The sequence below is a fragment of the Hippoglossus hippoglossus genome, chromosome 16 (assembly GCF_009819705.1).
Source record: "Hippoglossus hippoglossus isolate fHipHip1 chromosome 16, fHipHip1.pri, whole genome shotgun sequence".
Lineage (NCBI taxonomy): Eukaryota > Metazoa > Chordata > Actinopteri > Pleuronectiformes > Pleuronectidae > Hippoglossus > Hippoglossus hippoglossus.
In genome coordinates this window covers 7,348,401-7,368,795 of record NC_047166.1, presented here as the reverse complement: position 1 = coordinate 7,368,795, position 20,395 = coordinate 7,348,401, and the positions used below count along the sequence as shown (strand labels likewise).

Sequence of the window (20,395 nt, the reverse complement as noted above, 5' to 3'; positions counted from 1 at the left end):
GGAAACACAAAACAACCTTTGGCTTTAGCTTGAGGTGCGGCCTCTTTAACGTGGTTTATTGGTTCTGGTTGAATACTTCATTTCCAGTCAAACACTTATCGTCCTGTGGCTCAGTGGCTTAAGTACATACAGCACATTGTCTATGATGTTCTGGAGCAGATCCAGATGTTTTATTACCCTGTGATTTCCTCTGAACCTCTACTCTTTCTATTTAATAAACCCAGGAATCAATCTCAGTTGTATGAATGTTGTTTTCGACAGAAAGAATAAACACACTTGCAATATCAGAAATTTCCCAATAAGTCTGTTGATAAATATTTATTGCACTTATTCAGGTCTGCGTCATTTAAATGTAATGTGATCTATTACTGATAAAGCTGCATTATCTGGGTTCTAAGATGATTCCTGTTATCTCATATCTCTTTATAAAGTTTTAATGAGTTTTTGATTACTGCTAGTAAAGTGTCACTGCAGAACAGATACTGGACTTTGAGCCTATTAAAGACACATTTATTGAGTACTCCATGTGCTGGAGCAGTATATTTGACACATAAACAACATACTTCAGTACATACACTGTGATCTTGACAGTTTTTCTTGATAAGACCGGTACGTTCAGATGATTAGGACCTGTTTAGCTGAAGTGAAAGGCTTCATAGACTCTTCAAGAGCTTTGCTGAAGTCTCGGAGTCCCACCTCGGTGCAGGCAGGAGCTGTCAGCTTTCCCTGCTGGATGAGGGAGCACAGTTCATCTACCATGGCTCGAAATGCTCGTTCATCTAAAAGAGAAAAGTTAGTAGAGTTTGTCATGAAATTAATTTAAAAAGAATCATTTGGTATCATTATCCAGCAAAGAAGTACTTCCATCTTGACCCACCTTTTGAGTGATCTCTCTTCCACTGTGTGACCCAAAACCCCCGAACCTTCACATCCTTGAAGATAAGAGCGCTCTGGATAGAAAAAAGTTAAGTAAGTGTGCCATAAATCTTGTTACTTTGAAATGTGATGTTAAATCTGGGTAGACAAAGTTTCATCTCACCACAGGGACAGTAACCGGCTGTTTGGCCATCCCTCCATACGTCACCATGGAGCCTCCAATCCTGAAATAACATAAAATAAATCACATGGCATTTGATGATCAGTTTTCTCTGCAGTGTAAGGATATTTTATCATGTTAACAAAGTTTATTCAGCATCCTCACTGTAGATGACGGAGCAGTTCTGTTGCACTCTTGCCTCCGACTCCATTTAACGCCAGTTTTGGCTTTGGAAATGTCTTTAAAAGAAAAACAATATATTGAGACTGTGTTTATGCACCGAACAAGCAAAACCACAGCAAAATAATACCATAAATAATATATATGAAGTCGTCTTCAGAGCCACAGACCTTGAACAGCTCCTTAAACTCAGGCCGCCTCAGGGCCTCTTCTTTAATCACATGAGTTGCTCCGATGGCCTTCAACCTATCACTGAGCTGTGTGAACTCTGGCCTTTGAAAGAGACGACACAATGAGAAGGTTCATTACAGCCGTAAATCAAACGCACACTAAAAAAAAAACTATCTCTGTTACCATAATAGAAAACGACCCCATTATCTCACAGGAATTCAGGGACAGGCTGATAACCGAAGCCAATGACTAGGATGAAACATTCTTTCTTCTGTTTTCAGGAAGGACTTGATATATGGTGAGGAACAGGGAAGAGAGCTGGAGTCTAAGTGTAGTCATTTATTAACACAATAGAGTTAACATGAGATATAGAGTAGTATGACTGAGTTAACCTGTCTCGGACGACATTGATTGTGTTCACTCCTCTTGCAGCAGCAATCTGTATGACAGCCTGCCCGACTCCACTGTTAGCTGCATTCTGGATCACTGTGTCACCTGCAAATACAACAGATGGACAGAAAGTAAAGTGCATACACCCGCCAAGGCCCAACAGTCCCCTTATGAAACCATATTTGAATTCATTAGATCCACATTTGTATTTAAATCTGCACCACATTTCACACACTCGTAAATATCAGTTGCCTAAACATGTCAGAATTTTTTCATCACGATCAATGAATTCAATTCAAGAAATCAGGGTAAATGTTAAAGAAAGTGAAAAAGAAAATTCCTGGATCTGCCCCCAGATCCACATTAAAATGTAATGGCTTGATTGGCTTCTTCCCTGACCCATACCACATCTTTCCACCAAGATTTGTGATAAGACATCAGTCAAACAGACAAACAAAAAGACAGGGGTGAAGACATAACCTCCTTGGCGGGGGGGTCACAAAAGGCCTCATCATACAGTATGTCAACCTGGATATGTGTAATTGGAAAATGATGTGTGTGGATCTGTTACCTGGCTTAAGATCTTCAAAGTCAGACAGCATCCTGAGGGCAGTGCAGGGGTTTACCCCCAGCGTGGCGGCAGACAGCAGGGGAATGTCATTCGGGAGAGAGATGACATCATCTTCAGAGAACACTGCCTCTGTCCTCCACATACCTGCTCATGAAAAAAAGCACACAATTCATGTTGGGGGACATAATTGGGACAGTGAGGTCTCAGAAATGTAACCTAAAGTGTAATTTACCTAGACCAGCATCTCTTGGGATGACCCAGTCTCCTGATTTGAGGGACTTCACCAGGCTGCCCACCTCTAGGACTTGGGCCACCCCTTCGTTGCCTCCAACAGCTGGGAGGTCAGGCAGGATGGCGTAAGTACCTGGAGAAACACTGTTAGATAAAAAAAACTGGTCTTCACACCTTACAAGATATAAAACTATTTTCTGTTCTTTAAGTTTCTCTTGGTATAGCTGCTTTAAATGAGGCTATGATGGGTGCTGTTTTCTGGTGTGCATGTAACTAACTACTTGATTACCTTGAATCATGTTGATGTCAGACGGGTTGATGGGGGCTGCCAGGATTTTAACCAGGACATCCTTTGCACCTATGGGTGGCAAATCTATATCTTCCAACCTGGCAACCAGAAAAAAGTAAAGAGCGCATTTGGAGCACCACAATAAGTACAAGATGAGGAAGTGAAACCTGAGTGAAACTAACCCTGTGACCCCCGGGGGGGGGGGGGGGGGGGGGGGGGGGGGGGGGGGGGGGGGGGGTCATAGGGAATACATTTATTCAACATTCATGTTTTTTGTTGTTCAATGAAAGAATCCATTTAAGTTCTACTCACAAATGGATTAAGTCAAAAATGTCATGTTTAAAATAATGTTTGCATGCATGTCTGCTTATAACAAAATAAAATGTTTATATTTATGTCTGTATATGACAAGGTAAATGCGGTTAGTATAAATTACCCCACAATTCCCGTATATTCCCGTTAATTCCCATGGAAAGTTTCCAACTTTGAATTTTCCCGGGGTTTTTGCAACCCTAATCAGGATTAAACTACGAAAAAGCAAAATATAACATTACAAAAAATTAGGTGGGAAAGACATCAAGGAATATACATCATGTTTTAATGAATAACTTAAGAGAAACAGGACTCGAAGAAAATAATTTTAAATGAGTTTATTTTGTTTCGCTGCCAATCTACTGCTCCACACTCCGGTCCTGAAGGTGGCGGTATTGCATCGATAAGATGTTTTGCCAACCTCCAATAAACACCAGAAGAGGAAGGAAAGAAGTGACGCTAACTTTGACCAGCGACACAAAGGTCAGATTTAAGTTTTAACAAAAGGAGTTTGCGAACAACAACTTTTTTACACGTCTACAAGAGAAAACAACTCAAATGATGGCGACGAATTCGTTAATATGACAAATGCACGTCTGGTTAAACCCCCTACCCGGCTCCTGTTAAACTGCAGCAGAAACTCAATACTGCACAAACTACACCTGTTAAATGTTTAAAACTTACTGGACGACTTGAGAGGGGTCCCCGTGTTGTCTGTACTGAAGGGCTGAGCGTGTCGTCGCACACAGTCCAGCTGAGTGGGTGAAGTGACTGACGTTAGCATTAGCCGTTAGCTTTGGCTGCTTTAACAGAGCAGCGCCTCTTGTGCAGATCGTCCCGCTTCCGGAACAGACCGAGCGAAGCCGCGGCCACATCCCGACACACGTCTCTTCACAACGTAAGAAAAAATCAACTCCACTACGCGCTGATAATGAGAGCTGCGAGTGTTGCTAGCGCTTCCCTCACTGCGCGGCCATGTTGGAATGAGGTTGTGTGATATAAACAGAGAACAGCGATCTCTGTGGAGAAAGAGGGTACTGCACCACGATGAGCTTTGGTCTGTACAAGGGTGAAAAAAAAGAGGAATTGATTTTTATCTTTCACTTCATGTTGTTGAATATTTGTTGGTCTGTGTTCCCATTTCCTTTTACATACAATAAATATGTATTGAGACTAAAATATAGAAAAATTTGACAAAGACTTTTCTCTACTCGCTCCCGGTGTCCTGACACAAGAACACCTTTCTCTTAAGATGGACAAAAAGGAAGAGCTGTTCAGCAAAAATAACAGTTGAATGAAAATGGACCAGATGAAACTTTAACTATTATACACATGCAAGTAGATACAAATACTAACATAAAAAAAGACAATTAAAATATGTAAAGCAGGAATAAACATCAACATAAATTTTCCTAATAAAGGCAAATTCTTTTTTCAATTCCAAGCAAAAGTATAAACAGTCTTAAGAGTGCCGGGAGAGTTGCTTTATATACGTAAAGTGGGTGTGAATTCACATTTACTCATCTATTTACAGTAATTTATTTATTTTTACATACAGCTTACTTAGATGTATATTTATATGTCGTATCTTTGTGCATGTTAAATCCCACTGTGTATTTAAGCTGTAAAATGTATATTTCTTTCCTTTGTAGGTGCAACTAACACTAAATGACCATTTCCATGCATCAACAGAGTGATTGTGTGTACAGATACTGAAGTCCTGCACATGTAATGTAAAATACATTTTGCTTATAATACTTCTGTGCTTGTACTTCAGAAAACCTTTTGAATGCAAGTCTCTTACTTGGTGGAGTATTTACTTGTTTTTGTATTATTTTAAGTTAAAGGTCCCCAAGTATTTTTTCAATGGCGAGATGTAATAGTCAGTGGGTTGTAAACAAAACTGAAAACATGACACACACATGGATATTGACATTTATTAGGAAATGGAGCAGATCTTTACACATAGAAACATAATCACAGTTAATACTTTGAAAAGCCTACATGCTGCTCATCATTGAAAAACTAGCCATTAAATTGCCTGAGGTCAAGGTAATTGTAGGTTTATGGCAGTAAACATTGATACATTCATCAGTAATAAATGCACGTTTTTTTGGAAGTAGCTCAAGCCATTTACCTGATAAAACACAACACCACAAATTAAATGGCTGATGGTCACAAACAAGATGTACTACGAAAAGCATGATGTACTGCAAACGATACCCTGAGCAGTCTTACAGGTTTTTAATTTTTAAAAAGGTATATCTAACCCATCTAACACCCGACAATCAAATCACAATAACACACCAATGAGGGGTCAAACAGGCTTGTTGCAATCAGAACGTCTTTCGTGGACTTTCGTTTTCAAATGATACATTGAAAACATCAACGTACGGCAGAATATTGCAAACATTACAATACAACACTTTCATTCGATCTTTATCTAAATAGTGAGTTTCGGGATCACAGATTAAGAGTTTGATGAATGAGGTATTGAGTAGATTTTAAAAAGGAAAAATTAAAATCAAAAACGGATAAAGGAAGTCATCTGTGTTTACCCATAATGCAGAGAAAAGAAGGTTCAATGTAAAAATGCAGAAAAATTGGAGTATTCCAACCAATAAGACCACTTGATTTAACAATCTTTCTGTCCTTTTATATCCTGAGTAGAATTATCAAAACCATGTTTCCTTATGCAACCTTCTAAAAATTGGAAAACATATATAAACACAAACTAGAAGCGGAGTATGAAACAAGATCTGAGTGTTAATTCGTCCATGACACATTCTTTTTGTCGAAAGCACTGATAGTCTGAAACACCAAGTATCGGCCGTGTGTTGAGATGAGACAAACCCGGATTATATACTACTAGCCCCAATCCCTTTAACAATATTCTACTACATCCCCATCTACGACGATTATAGAGGAAAAAATACTAATAGTGGAACATTCTTCATATCATATATCATATCATGTCAAATAGGAGAAAATATAAAGATCATCATCACGTCGTGTGCATGGAAAGGTGAGTCTAAATTGTTTGTAGATCTCAATCTGAACTGTTTCATTTTGGTTAACTTTTTGTGGATAAAAAGAGAAGCTGTTGCACCATGACATTGAAACGCAGACTCCAAGCCCATTTTCTGTGGCTCCTTTGTCCCGTGTTTCACATCATGAGCAATTAATCGTGATTCTGTCTTGAATAAACACACCGACTCTTTCTAAGCAATCTGAAGCATTCCCTGAGTTTTCAGATCGGCATTTCCTGAGATGAGACAAAGAGCGGAGGTTATATTTTTCCCAACCAGCAACGGACTGTGTGAGGTATATAAAAGAATCTAAATAATAAAGTAAAAAGAAATATATATTCAAAAGACTTTAAACTGAATATATAAAAAAAGAAATGAATGCATCTTACACATGATTAGTGCAGAGTAACATTGCATTGGCTTTGGCATAGATAGGAGTAACAACGCGCCTCTCTTCTGAAAGACTCAAAAAATTGAAAAAAATAAATCATACAAGGCAAAAGGAAATAAAAGAAACTTACAGTTTAAGTCAGCCCTCATAATACTATGTACCTGTACAGTGTGTGCTGCATATTGTTACTCTCTTGTATTGCAATATTACCATTTCACTGTGTTAACACTGCATTGGATTATTAAGGACAATGATTTATTAAGCACACATGTACAAAATAATACGAGTACCGTGATGTTAAAAAGATATTTGAAGCTTTGAATGACATTTGGCAGTTTTCTGATGTCTAACATTCATTGCTGAGAGGCTTCGACAGGAGGAGGAGAAGCTGCAGCACTCATGGATGAAAATAAATAAGTAGTATGTTTTTTTTTTCTTAAAAAAAGCTTTAGAATAATTTTACATATATATTAATTGGGTGTAAAAGTCTCTTCAGCTTCTCCTGTAAAATTGGAGTAAAATGCTGATTAGCTAGCTATCTCTACATGCTCCTCCGCGCAGGCTCGGTGTTCCTGAACTATCACCCTACTAAGGGTCATAGGGAGGTAATGTCTTAAATAACTACCTAAAAATGGATCACACTGGATATAAACAAAAACACCAGCCATCCCACTGGCAACGTCATGTCTGATTCTGCCTCATTTTATTCAAGTATCAAGAGAAGAGCTAGTTGGACATCTCACTAACTCAGTCCAGGTCAAGTATCTTATTAGAAGTTATGTTGTACATGTATAGATTTTAGTATCATAGTTGGAAGTCTATCAAGTCCAAGTTGCGGTAATAAATCAGCAGCCCTTAACACAGCAGCCATTAAATGAGAATATACTATTTGTGGAAAGTTCATCATCGTAATGCTTCCAGCTCCCTGAAAGGTTGAAGAGCCATTTAACACCAGATTGAAAAGCAGCATTTGCCTTCTCTGGTTGGAACTTCAACTGCACCCACTCTAATAATCTTGCTTTCTCAACAAAATAGTGTTGACAACATGTTTTCCTACGATGTAGCATGGAGCTATAGCACCACACAACATCACGCTCCCTAGGACAACAGAGAACACCAAACCACACTTTAAGTGGCCAGTACACTCCGTCCAAAGGGCCTGTTGGATTGTCGAAAAACACCCATATCTGCACAGCTTTCTAACGTCAGAGCTGGATGTCCGTGTTTGACAACTGAGCAGCTGAGCTACGTGATATAGTTCTCTACAATTGGGTCTGGACTTTCTTTTTGTCTCAGACATGTGCAGAGAATATCCTGAGTTCAGAACATGTCTGAAAGCTGAGATGTTCAACCACTAGATGTCAGCAAGAGCAAGATTTTCAGGAAGTTCTAAATCACTCTAAAATGAGATATAATACAACCAATCACAAAATCCTGTGTAAATACTGTAGTGCAAAAGGATTTGATTTAATTCCAATTCACATCTCAAACATCCAAACGCCGTGTACTGAGAATATTTGGTTTGCCATCAGTGGTTAGGATGACACTTTTAGTAGCAGGACCAAACATGCACCAATAAGGTAGACAGTGCACCTTTTAGACAGCCAGCAGAACGCTGGGTTCAAATAATGGAATGACAAAACAAAAGTGACCAGGAGCTGAAAACCACTTCTGGTCCGACATTCATTTGGCCCCAGCAAAACTGGATGGTCAACTGCAATACTGGCAGATGCCAATACATTGCCTGTAGCTAAACCCTAAAACCCATCCCATGTGTTTTCACAAACCCTCCCCGTTTCCCATGCGATATGCAAGCTAACATTCATTACAGAGGTACCATCTGTCACGTCTCTGCCTTGTCGGATAGTGAGGTGTAACAGTCAGGAAGAAGACTAGAGGGTAAGGCAGCAAAAGTGTAGTTCCATAGTTAACACACTGACTGAGTATTACGCAAAAAACAAGGAGGTATAATGCCCACAGGAGAGGCACAATATCACATAAAAGAATGAAGGTTCTACAAAAACTCAGTAAGATAGTCTGTTATATGGCATTACTCACTACAATCTCAAAGCCCTAAAGAAAAAAAAAAAACAGCAGTGATTCATACAATTAGAAAGCGTCCTGAGTGCAATAATACAGCAGTATTCCTGAGTGTTACACCAAATGAAATAAAGAACAAAACAAAAAACTTCAGCAACATTTTCCATGAGTATTTTTTTAAACCTGAGGTAGTTCCAAAAGCAGCCTCGACAGGTGGAAAGGGGGTCGTGTGATTCCCCGTCCCTCCATCAAGGCAGTTTGATTGGCCTCTGTGCTTCCCCGGCGTCAGTGTTGCCCGATTCCCTGCCCTTTAATCGGAGGTCTCGGGAGGCAGTGCCGAGTGGCTGTGCTCCTCCTCGTCTCCTTTCAAGGAGGACGGTTTTCCCTGAGAACCCGGCGAGGACTGTTGTGCTTTGATTGGGCAGTTGGCAACCATGTGGTCGATGCTCTGGCAGAAATGGCACTTCTTGGGCTGGGGTGGCAGCTTGCACTCTTTAGCATGGTGGTCCAGGCCTCCGCAGTTGTAGCACCTACAAGAGCAAATAGAATTTAGTCAGATATCATGTGTGCCTACACCTTCAATTATATTTTCAGCACTTGGGGGAAGTAAGCTTCAATCACCACTATGTCATTTCATCAACATTTGTGTTGATATGAAACCAACAGTTTCTACTTGCACGTCTAGTACTTTAAGAGAAACTTTAGCATTAATTTGGAGAACTCTCCATTAAAAGTTCTCTGTCTTTGGTCTCCTCTTAAACCTGAGGGAGATATCTGGCTCTTCAGCTAAACATGTTAATTGCTGATGATGTTTTTTGGGTCTTTTACACTTAAGACAGTTTCCTGCTACAACCAAAAACAACACTGAGTTAAGAGTGAACCAAAAAAAAAACGTACGGGTCAGAAAACCGAATGAATGAGATGAAAGACCCAATACATCTCATCAGAGCTGAGTGGTCACTGACTGCCTCGGTGATTAATGTGAAAAATGAGCCTTCTAGTGTCAAACTTAACTTGTACGTCATCATCATGGTCAGCAAAGCTATGATATCTAAATGAAGTCAATTTTAAGTTGCACTTCTTTGCCACTAGATGCCGTCCTTACACAGGAATTACTTGAGTTTGCAATTGGTTGTAAATCTTGTGAGGGCATTCCAGGTCACACCACATCAGTCTTTGAGCGGCATACGAACTGTCATTATTTTATTAAATGGTCAAAAATCTAAAGCAAAAGTTATTTAAATTTCCTGTTAGCAGCCTTTAGGGCAAGAAGGAGATTTTGAAAGGGTTGAATATTTAAGCAAACTACAGACTTAAAAGAATGAAGTGGCAGCATTCTGTTTTTTCCATGCACCTGGTATGGTTACCATGGCACATTATCCAAGATATTGTGAACAGCTTGTCCCATTTGTCAGTTTGTCACCGCCAAAAGCTTTCCATTGGACTCTATTGTGCAGGACATCCGTTTCATCAGCATTGAACTTTAGAAATCAACGCCATGAGGGGTCAGCGGGAGCCATCGGGGGTGCCTTGGCCACCTCTGTTCGAACATATTCTATAGAATGGCCACGCGTGCAGGGGCGGGAGACAGATGGGTGGTGGGCGTTGGATGGTCAGTGTGTGCCACTGACTGAATACCCCCCCGCAGTCCCTACCACCGTTGCCTCAGCAGATGAAGTTTGGACAGGGAGGGTGTCGAGCACCTCTGTAGCTGCAGCCTACGGGTTGGTGTCAAGGTCTGTGCTGTTCACAGAAGCTCCAAACATCAGCATCCATCAGGAGGCAAGTGGAGGTAAAGGGAAGTGGCCCCTTTGTCTAAAAAAGCTGCAGTAATGACCTCTGAACCCTGACCCCCCCCCCCCCCCCCCCCCCCCCCCCACACACACACACACACACACACGTCCTCTAACCCCCAATCCCATCCCAGCCCCCAGCCCTCTTGCATTTACTCATACACTGTTGCCATGACAACAGTGACCTTTCACCCCCTCGCCCAGGCTCTTGCATCTGTTATCAATTAAATGGACAGGAGGTTTCTTTCCCCTCCCTCAGTCATATAACTGACTCCAGTGGCCAAACCTGGGCTCAAAACCAAGGACTGGAATCAAACATGATAATCTTCCCTCCTATCGCCAATATATCCAACTATTGGCTGTAAACGCGATCAGCCAATCAAACAACATAAAATACACGAAACACCATCCTGTGTTGCATAATGAAAAATTGCTAGAGGGGGAACGACATCTTATCCACGGATCAGTGTGGTCTTGAGAGAGTTATTGAACCACAGCAGGCCTCCCAGGACTCTTTGAGGCAGTAGTGATCTCTGTTCTCACACTGACTACTCTCTGGCTCTAATCACAACTGACAGGGGGGTGAAGTTGATACACCTCTAACCCCGTGCCATACTGATATTCAAAGAATGAACCCCCCCCCAAAAAAAAAAAAAAAATCAAGGCCCCCTTAGCTCTTTTTCCCCCCTTTCACTCAGAGGAACATTTTTCCTTTGCACGAATCCTTTTTAGAAGACATGTTTGCAGAGTATACTATATATTTGCAGATTTTTCGCTTTTGCAACTTTCACAGCACCTGGACCCGGGAAGTTATGTCCTAATTTTTAAGAATCGTGGAAATGTGTGTTTCAAATTAAAAACCACGACCTAAAATATCGATGTTTTTATTAACAAACTAACAAAGTTGCATGGATTCATGTTTTTCTGGACTTAGATAAATCATTAGTTTTGGAGTTACAAATCACATTGCTAGAAGAGGTTTATGAAGAGAGAGAGTGTCGTTGGGTGTGAATTCACTTGGGGCCCAGCAGATTTAAACAGTTATTGATCCAGGTCACACATCAAGCCTGCTGGTGTGACCCTTGCTGGGGCTGGAGATGGGGGTTGAGGAAGAGGAAGGAAAATGGGGAGAAACTAAAACACCATTGTATATCTGATCCAAGGTGGGAACAACAATGGCTGTTTGTTGCCTGTTGAGCTTTAAGAAAAGGTCCATAATGTAAAGGTGCATGTTTTGTTGCTGTCCAATGAAAACAGTGCATCTTCGAATTTGGTGAATTTGGAAATAAAAGTTTTTTAACGAACAGTAGCTATTTAGAATATATATAATACTAGCCTCGCCTAGTTTACGATTGATGCATTTATACACTGGTCTGCCACAACATTAAAATAAAACATTTGAATTAAACAGTGTGAATTCCTGCAGGAACCTGGAGGGAAGGTTTTAATTAACCAATTTTATGAAAAGCAGCCTTGAGTTTTTAACATTATTTCAGAGATTTCCTTTATTTTTCACAAATGCCTTTTGGTGTTTTGTCTGAATTAAAAACACACTTGTTTATATTCATGGTGGTTTCTACTCTAACAATTTTATACTTGCCTGCAAAACGGGGGAAATCCAAACCAAGTTCAATTTAACAAATGAGTCAAACCAGACACAGTTTTTTAGGGTTTAAGTTTAAAACAATAGAAACTGTGGTTTTTAACCTATAGCTTTTTGTCAGATGACTAAAATTGTCCGACTGGTGTGATTGTAAGATATTACGTGGACAATGTCAGGCTTTCTTCTTTTAGTTGTGGGATGCATTTCAAAAGGTGAAACAAAGTTGTGGCAATAGCTTTGCTGCATATTTAGCATATAATCATTGTTTGTTCACTTCTTCCTTGCAAAGCACAAACCACTGTCAGACGATGGATCCAGTCCTGTTCTTGGAACCAATTGATCCACCTCTGTCTTCTACTACCACTTCTGAATTAAACACAACTTGGAGCTTCAAGTATGTGAACCTCGTCTGAAAGATCCTCTCATTGTGTGTGACCCATGTCTGGATCCTTGGGTTGAAGAGAACCAACACATTCTAACAAACTCTTCCATAGGTGTTGAGGTCATGAACGAGGGATTGATGAAGCCTTGTTGAAGCTTTGACACTTTCAAGCCGACTACGATGAAGATGTTCACTTAGGCTAAATATAAACATGGTCTCCACAAGCTCCTCCATAACTTGGCAATGAACATAAAATCTAAATATTTCCATTCTGAAGATAACAGGAATGGCCCCCGTCTCAACACAAAGCTACACATCACCAATTGTCGTTCTTCCTTAAGAAGCTAAAATGAAGTAACCTTTTCCTATTTTCTACCAGTTCATCATCGCTTACCTGTCTCCCTTTGAACGTCGTTTCTGGAGCTTCTTGCCTTTGGGTCTCCGCTCGCTGCCCACACAGTGGATACCATCTGGTCCCGTGACTCGCTGAGACTCCAGGCCCTTGGATGACTTCTTGAAGGCAAACTCGACGGCCTCGCCCTCCTTCAGGCTGCGGAAGCCTTCCATGTGCAACTTGCTCTGAAAGGGAAAACAGGACCAGGATTCAGCATCGAAGTTACCGTTTGGGAAAAGTGTGAAACCCAGTACTTCATCATAGGTGAGACAGAAAAAGGTCTAATCACAAATGGGTGAATGGATATTTTAATATTGTTCATACTGCAGATTTACCCCATATAGTGAGGAGTATATTATCAGTGAGGAAATCACCTCCACATTGAGCCAGTGGAGACTTTGACCCTTGAGAACAAACCCTCACCCATTCTTCACTGTTTGATAGCTCTTATCAGGTGCCTGGTATTTAAGGTGATGAATAGACAAACACTACAAAGCTTGCTGTTCCCAGCTTGAGCTCACTCAGCCCTGCGCCATCGCCTTAATGCTGCTTTGTCTTTTTTTTGGCTGTTTGAGAGGTAAAGCTGATGAGGATAACCTTCAACCCATCCCCCCCTCCGGAGGAACAGCATTCCACACGGCCTCCCCCACCCCCATCCCTCTTCCCACCCACATCACATAGCTCGACTAACACACTGACCATCGCCACTAACCCTAAACTGCAGGATGCAGAGGTTAGCGGCGGGGGTTGGGGGTGGGGTGAGAAGGCAGCAGGGCTTCTCTGGGAGGTTGGAGGGGGTCAGGGAGACATTCCTTGGATAGTTGTTTGGCAAAGAGACATTAAAGGTAAAAGTGGAGGGAAAAGCCCAAATGATTGATGCTCCCCTGTGATAAGAGTGTGCTTGAATAAGCGTCATCTTCTTTTTGGAAATGAAAGAAACATGTTTTGATGAACAACAACGGAGACCTAATGCAACAACAATGGAAGAGCTGGTTGGAACATGTTGAGAGTTAACGATAACCTAGCCTCCTGCTTATTTATTCAACGTTCACCTGAAGTTACCTTTCAGAGGGTCCCACTAGATATACGCATCTTTACTGATTGCCAAAGAAAAGAAAGGGCGTAGATGGAAATGAGGGTGAGGTGTGGTTTTGAGGATAAACTAGCTGAACATGGGAAATCCCTCTCTAAAATCCCCTTGGTGGGGCGGAGATTAAATGATCACAGCCGTAGAAGGTTTGTTTTGATAGAAATGAATCCCTTTTCTTTACGGTCTGCTAAAACCACCAGGAATCAAACGGAGCTTCTCAAAGCAAATGGTTCGTTGTGAGAAAAGTCTGTGATCTGTTTGAAACCAAAGGCAAACAGGTGAAGCGTTTAGGACAGCTTGCGATTTAAAAATATAAAAGACGTAAATCTCCCAAGATTAAAATTCAGATTAATCTAATGATTAGGATTCTTCAGAACTCAACGTTTATCTTGGAATCATTACAAACACAGCTTCTTCTGGAGAGTTAAAACCTTCTTCAATGCAATGAAAATAAAATGCATATACTCCATCACTCTCTGGTGCTGCAACATTCACTCAAGCTGCTTTCGTTCAATCATGCACTCCAGCCCTGAACTTTTCCACACACCAGCAGAGGAGCTGTACGTGAGAACGCAAATTTCCGAACCAGTTCGACCAGACTTTGCTTTGCCAGCTCCCTTGTAAGAGCCCATGTGTGAATAGAGCTGGTCATTGTCTTGGAAATTTACACTGGACGAGCGAGTGGATGATCATTTCTCCTGAACTTGTTCTATCCAGCCACCAACTCTTGCCTAAACCTAACTGAGTGCTTCCAGTTGGGTTGAAAGTGTCACACACACAAGCTATCTGGAACTCCAGTGAATGATGTGATCACTGTCAGGCCTCATATCTGAAAACCGATTCATAGTTTCTGCTCCTGATCAGTGAGGGAACACAACTGGTGAGCCGTGACGTTAGAGTGGCAGCATGGACATCCACAGAGCACCACTACAATCAGGCCCCTCTACCCTGATGACCGTTAACCCACTTCCTCTCCCATGTGTGACCTTCCCCACCCCCATAACGGACTCTCACTAGCCACATGCCCACATTAGGTTATTAACACACACACACACACACACACACACACACGCACACGCACGCACGCAGGTACTGGATCAGAGTGGGGCCTTTCATCTTGGGCGTACAACATGATGTTGAGACGTTATTAGTGGGGTCTACTGTAACCTCTGTCCAGAAAGTGTTGGGGAAGCACAGTGACGCAAAGAAAGACATCAGAGCAGCGAGGGACAATAGCAGGGGTGCTGCCTCCACAAAGAGGGGCTCGGTCACGGCCGAGGGGTGCTTCATTTGGATGCGTGGCTCCATTGTCCACCTGCACAAAGGCTGGCAGACCTTGGGAGTTAATTTTCCCTGACACGCGGCCACTAATTTCAGGGTTGAGGCCTCTTACGTTGCCATAACCCCTTTACATCCATCATTGACACGCGCGTCTAACGTTTCCAGTGACAGAGAGGGAAGTTAAGTCATTGGTTACCTCGCGGATGAAACGAGAACTATCACAGTGAGGCTGTTGCTTAAGCAAAGAGGTGATGCAACTTTTCCTGGAGCAGTAATCAATTTGTTTACATGTCACAGACGGGTTCGCACAGTTGATTTTTTAAGAAGCACGTGATTAAACCTCGAGTGACACCAAACGATTCATCTCTACTTGCCACCAAACTAAGTATCCAACCCCAGGTGAAGTAATATTTTAGTTTGCAAAATGACTAATCAAGGGTGTTTAGTAACAACTGTTCCTCAGAGCAATTAAGTCTCTTAAAGAAAACACACGGGATGTGCGGGAACATGCAAACCAATGAGACTAAACTCATAAGTCTAAAAGAGCTCCTTTATGTGGATATTTAGCAACCAAAGTTAAATCTTTAAAAAGGTAAAATGTCCCCACAGTCGGTGGTCTGGGAGGGCGGTGACATGCTGGTGAGTGGACATGGAAATTCACCTCAAGTCAAAGCCTGAGATTCCCCCCCCTGTGCTCTTTCAAGCTTTTATAACACGCAGCCACACACAGCAAAGAGCCCTTAATCACTTTATGACAGGAACCTTGAGGTGAATGAGCAGCTAGTGGAGTCTCCTCTCATTCACATGCAAAGCCTTTATCTTATCAGACAGCGATGGAGGCGCTCACTCACATGAGGAGGAGGGGGTGCAAACCCCCACCTCCCTCACAGCTCTACACACATCCCTGTGGGAGGTTTTTGGTTAAATCTGGAAGAAGTGAGGAGAAGAAAAACTCAAGAAGTTTGCAGACTCTAAATTTACATCTGCAGCTACATTTTTTTCAAAGCCCTCAATAAAAACAGACAGTCTTATATAGATAGACGTTAGTCAATTGTTTGGTTTTAGGCCCAAATGCCACCTAAAGCATTGATTATGAGATCAAGTTGTGTAAGATGAATATTTTAACTTTCAAAATAAGCTCAATTGCCTTATATATATTGTAAAATCTGCATTAAGGCAAATCTATAACCCCAAATAATGTGAAGATTTAAATATTGTTAATCAGAAGATTGCAGACTCTTAAACTACATATCCGGTTATTTATCCAAAAGCATGACCTTTTCTTTTTACAGCCCCTCAGTAAAAGCAGATCAATATATGTAAAGCAGTTGTTTTTTTATTAAGCCTAAATACCACATAAAGAATTGATTATGAAATGTGGCTGTGTTGAAAATGCATATTCTAACCTTTTAAACGCTAGATTTACACGGGTTATATTATGAACTTTTCACTAAAGTTAATCTATAAGCCCCAAATAATTCATTTATGAATTTAGGTTGATTTTTAGAAGCTTTTTGTGCAACACCCACATTGATAAAGGACTAAATCCACTCATCATACTCTGGAGTGAGTATTGACTGTTCCCGTCTTCAGTACAGGATCAATCACACGGCTCCTCTTGTTTAAAGGAGCAGATTTCATGCAGCTCACACAGGACGCGCTATGATCCATCTGATCCATGGACGCATCTTTTACGCATCGATGTCCGCTTGTGAAAGTGTGCGAGCTCTCACGGGCACAATCCGCAATTCACTGCATTGCACGAAACCCCACGAGGGAGGCACGCTGCTCCCCTGAGGGGAAAAACACCCAGCGCGCACGCTGTTGCATCCGAAACCACCAATCTAAAACTGTTAAATACAGGTATCGATTATTGTCTTAACTTTAAAGGACGCATATCAAAACTCCTGGGTGCATTTATAAGTATTTGTATTGTTTTGTGTTTATTCTCATGCAGGTTAATGGATGATTGCAGCTTGTTGGAAAAAATTGAATAAATTCAGCTGCATTGGAAACAGGTGATGATGATCACATGCTGGGAAGGAATTCATTTCACCTGCAGCAACATGTTTCTCAGTGTTGGTTTGTAGCTGGGTTTAATGCTGGGAAACAACTTCCAGCCCATGATACGCAGATCCTGCTCATCCTACCTGATGGACGAAGACATCGACCGGCTCCTCCAGCGGCTCTCCCTCCCGGGTGGTCATGGACAGGAACCCGAAGCCCATGCGGACGTTGAACCACTTGCACACGCCGACGCCGTGGAAGGACTGTGAGTCTTCCTCGGTGCTCGGTCCCTCATCTTCCTCGGTCTTACAAACTCCTGCAGAGGGAAAGTGAGCGTAAAGTTACACCGATTCAACTGTGAAGGAGAGGATGCGTGAAAAGCATGTGGTCTGTAAACTTTTTAAGTTTCAAAAGGCCGGAAAAGTTTCTTCTGTGTTTTTTTCGTTGCTGTATCACTAATCGATACAGATCGATTGAATTAAGACACATAAGAATCGAACAGGCTGCGTTTTGGGCTTAATTTCGATTAAAGGGATCCAGAAAAGCAGCAACAGAGCAAATATCTCCTTCTTAGGTTTGGGGAAAATAAGTCATCTTGATTTTTACATGATGCCAGATAACTTAAAGAGCATTTTAAGCCTCGACCGTGAATTGCAGATCACGCGTGTGAACAATACAGGAAAGAAAAAAACTGTAGCATCAAAGAAAACAGCTCAATTAACTTTTTCTTTTCTGTTTTAAAGCAGCTTATTTCGTTACTCCACCTGGGAATTCCTGGTTCGAAGCGGAGCCCATGTCTTCACCTCAGCCTTGAGTCAGAATTAGCACCCAAGCTACAGTATCCTTTTTTTTAATTTTTTTAAATTGAACCCCGGAGCTGGGTAATCCTCACAGATGCCACTTTCATGCAAAATGCGGTGGAGAGCAGAAGCTGCGCCGCGAGAGGGAAAGCGGGAGAGGGGGTAAACAAAAGAGGGCTGGCAACCTATTCCCCCTAAACAATGAGGGGTGGGGGGTCAGATTTTTTTTTTTTTTTGCTGAAGATCCCCCCCCGCCAAAAAAAAGATCTTAAAGACAATGCAAGGAAACCCAGCCCCTCACAGAAACCACTTCAACCATTCCCTCCCCCCCTCCCCAAAAAGAAGGCTCCCAGCATACCTTCTGCCATGTTGCAGGGCCAGTCTGCTCCCAGTGTGCACCGCTGCCGTGTCCCTCTTTGTGGACTGACTCTCTCCTCCTGCAGTGGTCCGAGCTGCTGGTCACTAAAATGACCATTTCCAATCCAACAAACCCCCCACACTCAATCCCCTCGGTCACGTCCACGTGATTCACAATTACACAGTCCCCAAGGGAATCGGATTGCATCATGGAAAGGGCCCCGAATGTGAGAAGTCACCAATCACCTCCAAGGAAATCTCCTCAAAGATATTTAGAATCACGTTTAAATCATGAATTTTGTTTAAATAAAATGAAAACATGTGTCTGTATATGATGTAGTGTGTGTGGGGTGTGAGGTGTTTTACCTGCAGGACTGGACACTGAGGTTATTCCTGCACAAAACACGATAAACCTGCTTTTCCTCAGGTTTTTCTCAAACAACCAGTGACCTGATTAAAGATTTACTTTTACCTTGTGAATGATCCAGTAGTTCTAATGTAAAAGTGGGGTCATGATAGGTAAAGTATTAGATTAAGAGTGCCTGGTTTAAAACATCTAATTCAACCATTTCTTTTAAAAACTAGAATTCAATTAATGATTTTATTTAAAAATGCTGCATGTTATTTCTTATTTCTTCTCGTTGTGTGGGCCTTCTTCTCCTTGTGGTCAGTGTGTTGGTTAGCTGCTGTCCTAACACGCCAGAGAAAGGTTTGTAATGGTAATCCACGTGAAGCGTGGAGGGGGAAGGGTTTTTTACTCTTCTTCTTCTTTCCAGAGAAGGGAAGAGCAGCTGAACTCCGACTCAAACCAACATGGTGATGAGCTGAAAAAAGTAAAGGAGGAAAAAAAACACAGAAAAGCCCACTGGAGCTCCACTATGACGAGAAACAGGTTTAGAGAAAGGAGAAGAGTGAAAAACAATATGGCAGCATGAAAACAAGCCTGGCTGGTCAAACGAATTCACGGATCAATAGTGATTGATCACGTCATGTTAAAATGTGGACTCGTGTCCTTGTGGGATGATGGATGGATCGAAGACACAGGAAAGTGATCTTATAACCGTCTAATTCAGAAGTATAAAAAAATATTTTATAGCCCAATTAATTTAATAAGAATAATAATGTAGAATTTTAGAAACATAGCAGCATAAAACATTAAATCTGGAAAAAAAGCAAAGCCTGAATATCAAATAGGCTTTATATGTATTTTTTAAATATTTGTATATGCACGTTTAACAAATGAAAGAACAGTTATAGGCTGTATAGGCCATAGGCAGATTAACTTGGAAATGATCTTAACGATTTACTGGTTGGTGCGAGTGGAGGCTGCAGCTCCACCTCCTCCAACTGATGTCAGAGGTGACCTGTCGATTCCTGCCCCACTTCTACAACGACCCCTTGTGGACCCGGACCTGACAACTGGCCCAGTTAAAGACCCATAGAAATAATTACATCACACATCAGCGAATGACACAAAGAGAAAGTGCTTCACATTGGTGCGTTCAAGAAATAAAAAAAAAACCTGCACAAAAAGATCACTATAATTTTTTCTTGTGTAGTTTCTAAATAGTTTTGACTTGGTTATGATTTCTTTTTTTTTAATTTGATTGGACAATTATATATTATGGTGAGATGCAGATATGGACGATGAAATTACAGATGGGAGAAGGATTTGTTTGGCACTTGTGATATAATTTTAATCTAAAAGTAATATTCCTGTTTATTTGGAGATTTTCGAGGCTTTAAAATATGCTTATCCCTAATTTATTTAAAATAGAATTGATTTATGAAATGATCTAACATTCGTTGAAAGAAAGAAAGAAATAAAGAACTCACAATAGTTGACATGGATGGTTCCTTAAACACATCTTTTTATTCATGTCCCAAATGTCTTTGTTTTTGTCCCTTTTATTAGACAATAAAATACGTTTTAGCTGCTGCCACTCATTTAGTTTCAATATGGTCATAAAAATGTGCCAGATTTTCTTTGGCTGAGACAAGACTAAATCAGTTTTGCTGTAATGAGAAAGCAGATTTTCTTGGACCAA

General features: G+C 41.2%; 2 protein-coding genes across 2 annotated transcripts; both read right to left on the bottom strand.

Moving 5' to 3' along the window:
* Nucleotides 1-23: 23 nt before the first annotated feature.
* On the bottom strand, nt 24-4,198 carry mecr (mitochondrial trans-2-enoyl-CoA reductase). The gene is made up of 10 exons (XM_034610522.1): nt 3,865-4,198; nt 2,869-2,966; nt 2,581-2,712; nt 2,349-2,492; nt 1,780-1,882; nt 1,387-1,489; nt 1,202-1,275; nt 1,040-1,100; nt 878-950; nt 24-779 (listed from the first exon to the last, which is right to left on the bottom strand). The coding sequence occupies exons 1-10, from the start codon at nt 4,053-4,055 to the stop codon at nt 616-618; spliced, it is 1,143 nt and encodes a 380-aa protein (XP_034466413.1). The 5' UTR covers nt 4,056-4,198; the 3' UTR covers nt 24-615.
* Nucleotides 4,199-5,101: 903 nt separating this feature from the next.
* Nucleotides 5,102-18,733, bottom strand: si:ch1073-284b18.2 (protein lin-28 homolog A). The gene is made up of 4 exons (XM_034612030.1): nt 17,955-18,733; nt 17,334-17,506; nt 12,813-12,997; nt 5,102-9,170 (listed from the first exon to the last, which is right to left on the bottom strand). The coding sequence occupies exons 1-4, from the start codon at nt 17,983-17,985 to the stop codon at nt 8,951-8,953; spliced, it is 609 nt and encodes a 202-aa protein (XP_034467921.1). The 5' UTR covers nt 17,986-18,733; the 3' UTR covers nt 5,102-8,950.
* Between the last annotated feature and the right edge of the window lie 1,662 nt (nt 18,734-20,395).

Excerpts from the sequence above, each read along its gene's own strand:
- mecr (XM_034610522.1), bottom strand. The coding sequence starts at position 4,055 with ATGTGGCCGCGGCTTCGCTCGGTCTGTTCCGGAAGCGGGACGATCTGC. Across the intron at positions 1,490-1,779 it reads ATCAATGTCGTCCGAGACAG|GCCAGAGTTCACACAGCTCA; the intron begins GTTAACTCAGTC and ends TCTCTTTCAAAG. Across the intron at positions 780-877 it reads GAAGAGAGATCACTCAAAAG|ATGAACGAGCATTTCGAGCC; the intron begins GTGGGTCAAGAT and ends TTTCTCTTTTAG.
- si:ch1073-284b18.2 (XM_034612030.1), bottom strand. The coding sequence starts at position 17,985 with ATGGGCTCCGCTTCGAACCAGGAATTCCCAG. Across the intron at positions 12,998-17,333 it reads TCGATGTCTTCGTCCATCAG|AGCAAGTTGCACATGGAAGG; the intron begins GTAGGATGAGCA and ends TTTCCCTTTCAG. Across the intron at positions 9,171-12,812 it reads CGACGTTCAAAGGGAGACAG|GTGCTACAACTGCGGAGGCC; the intron begins GTAAGCGATGAT and ends TTGCTCTTGTAG.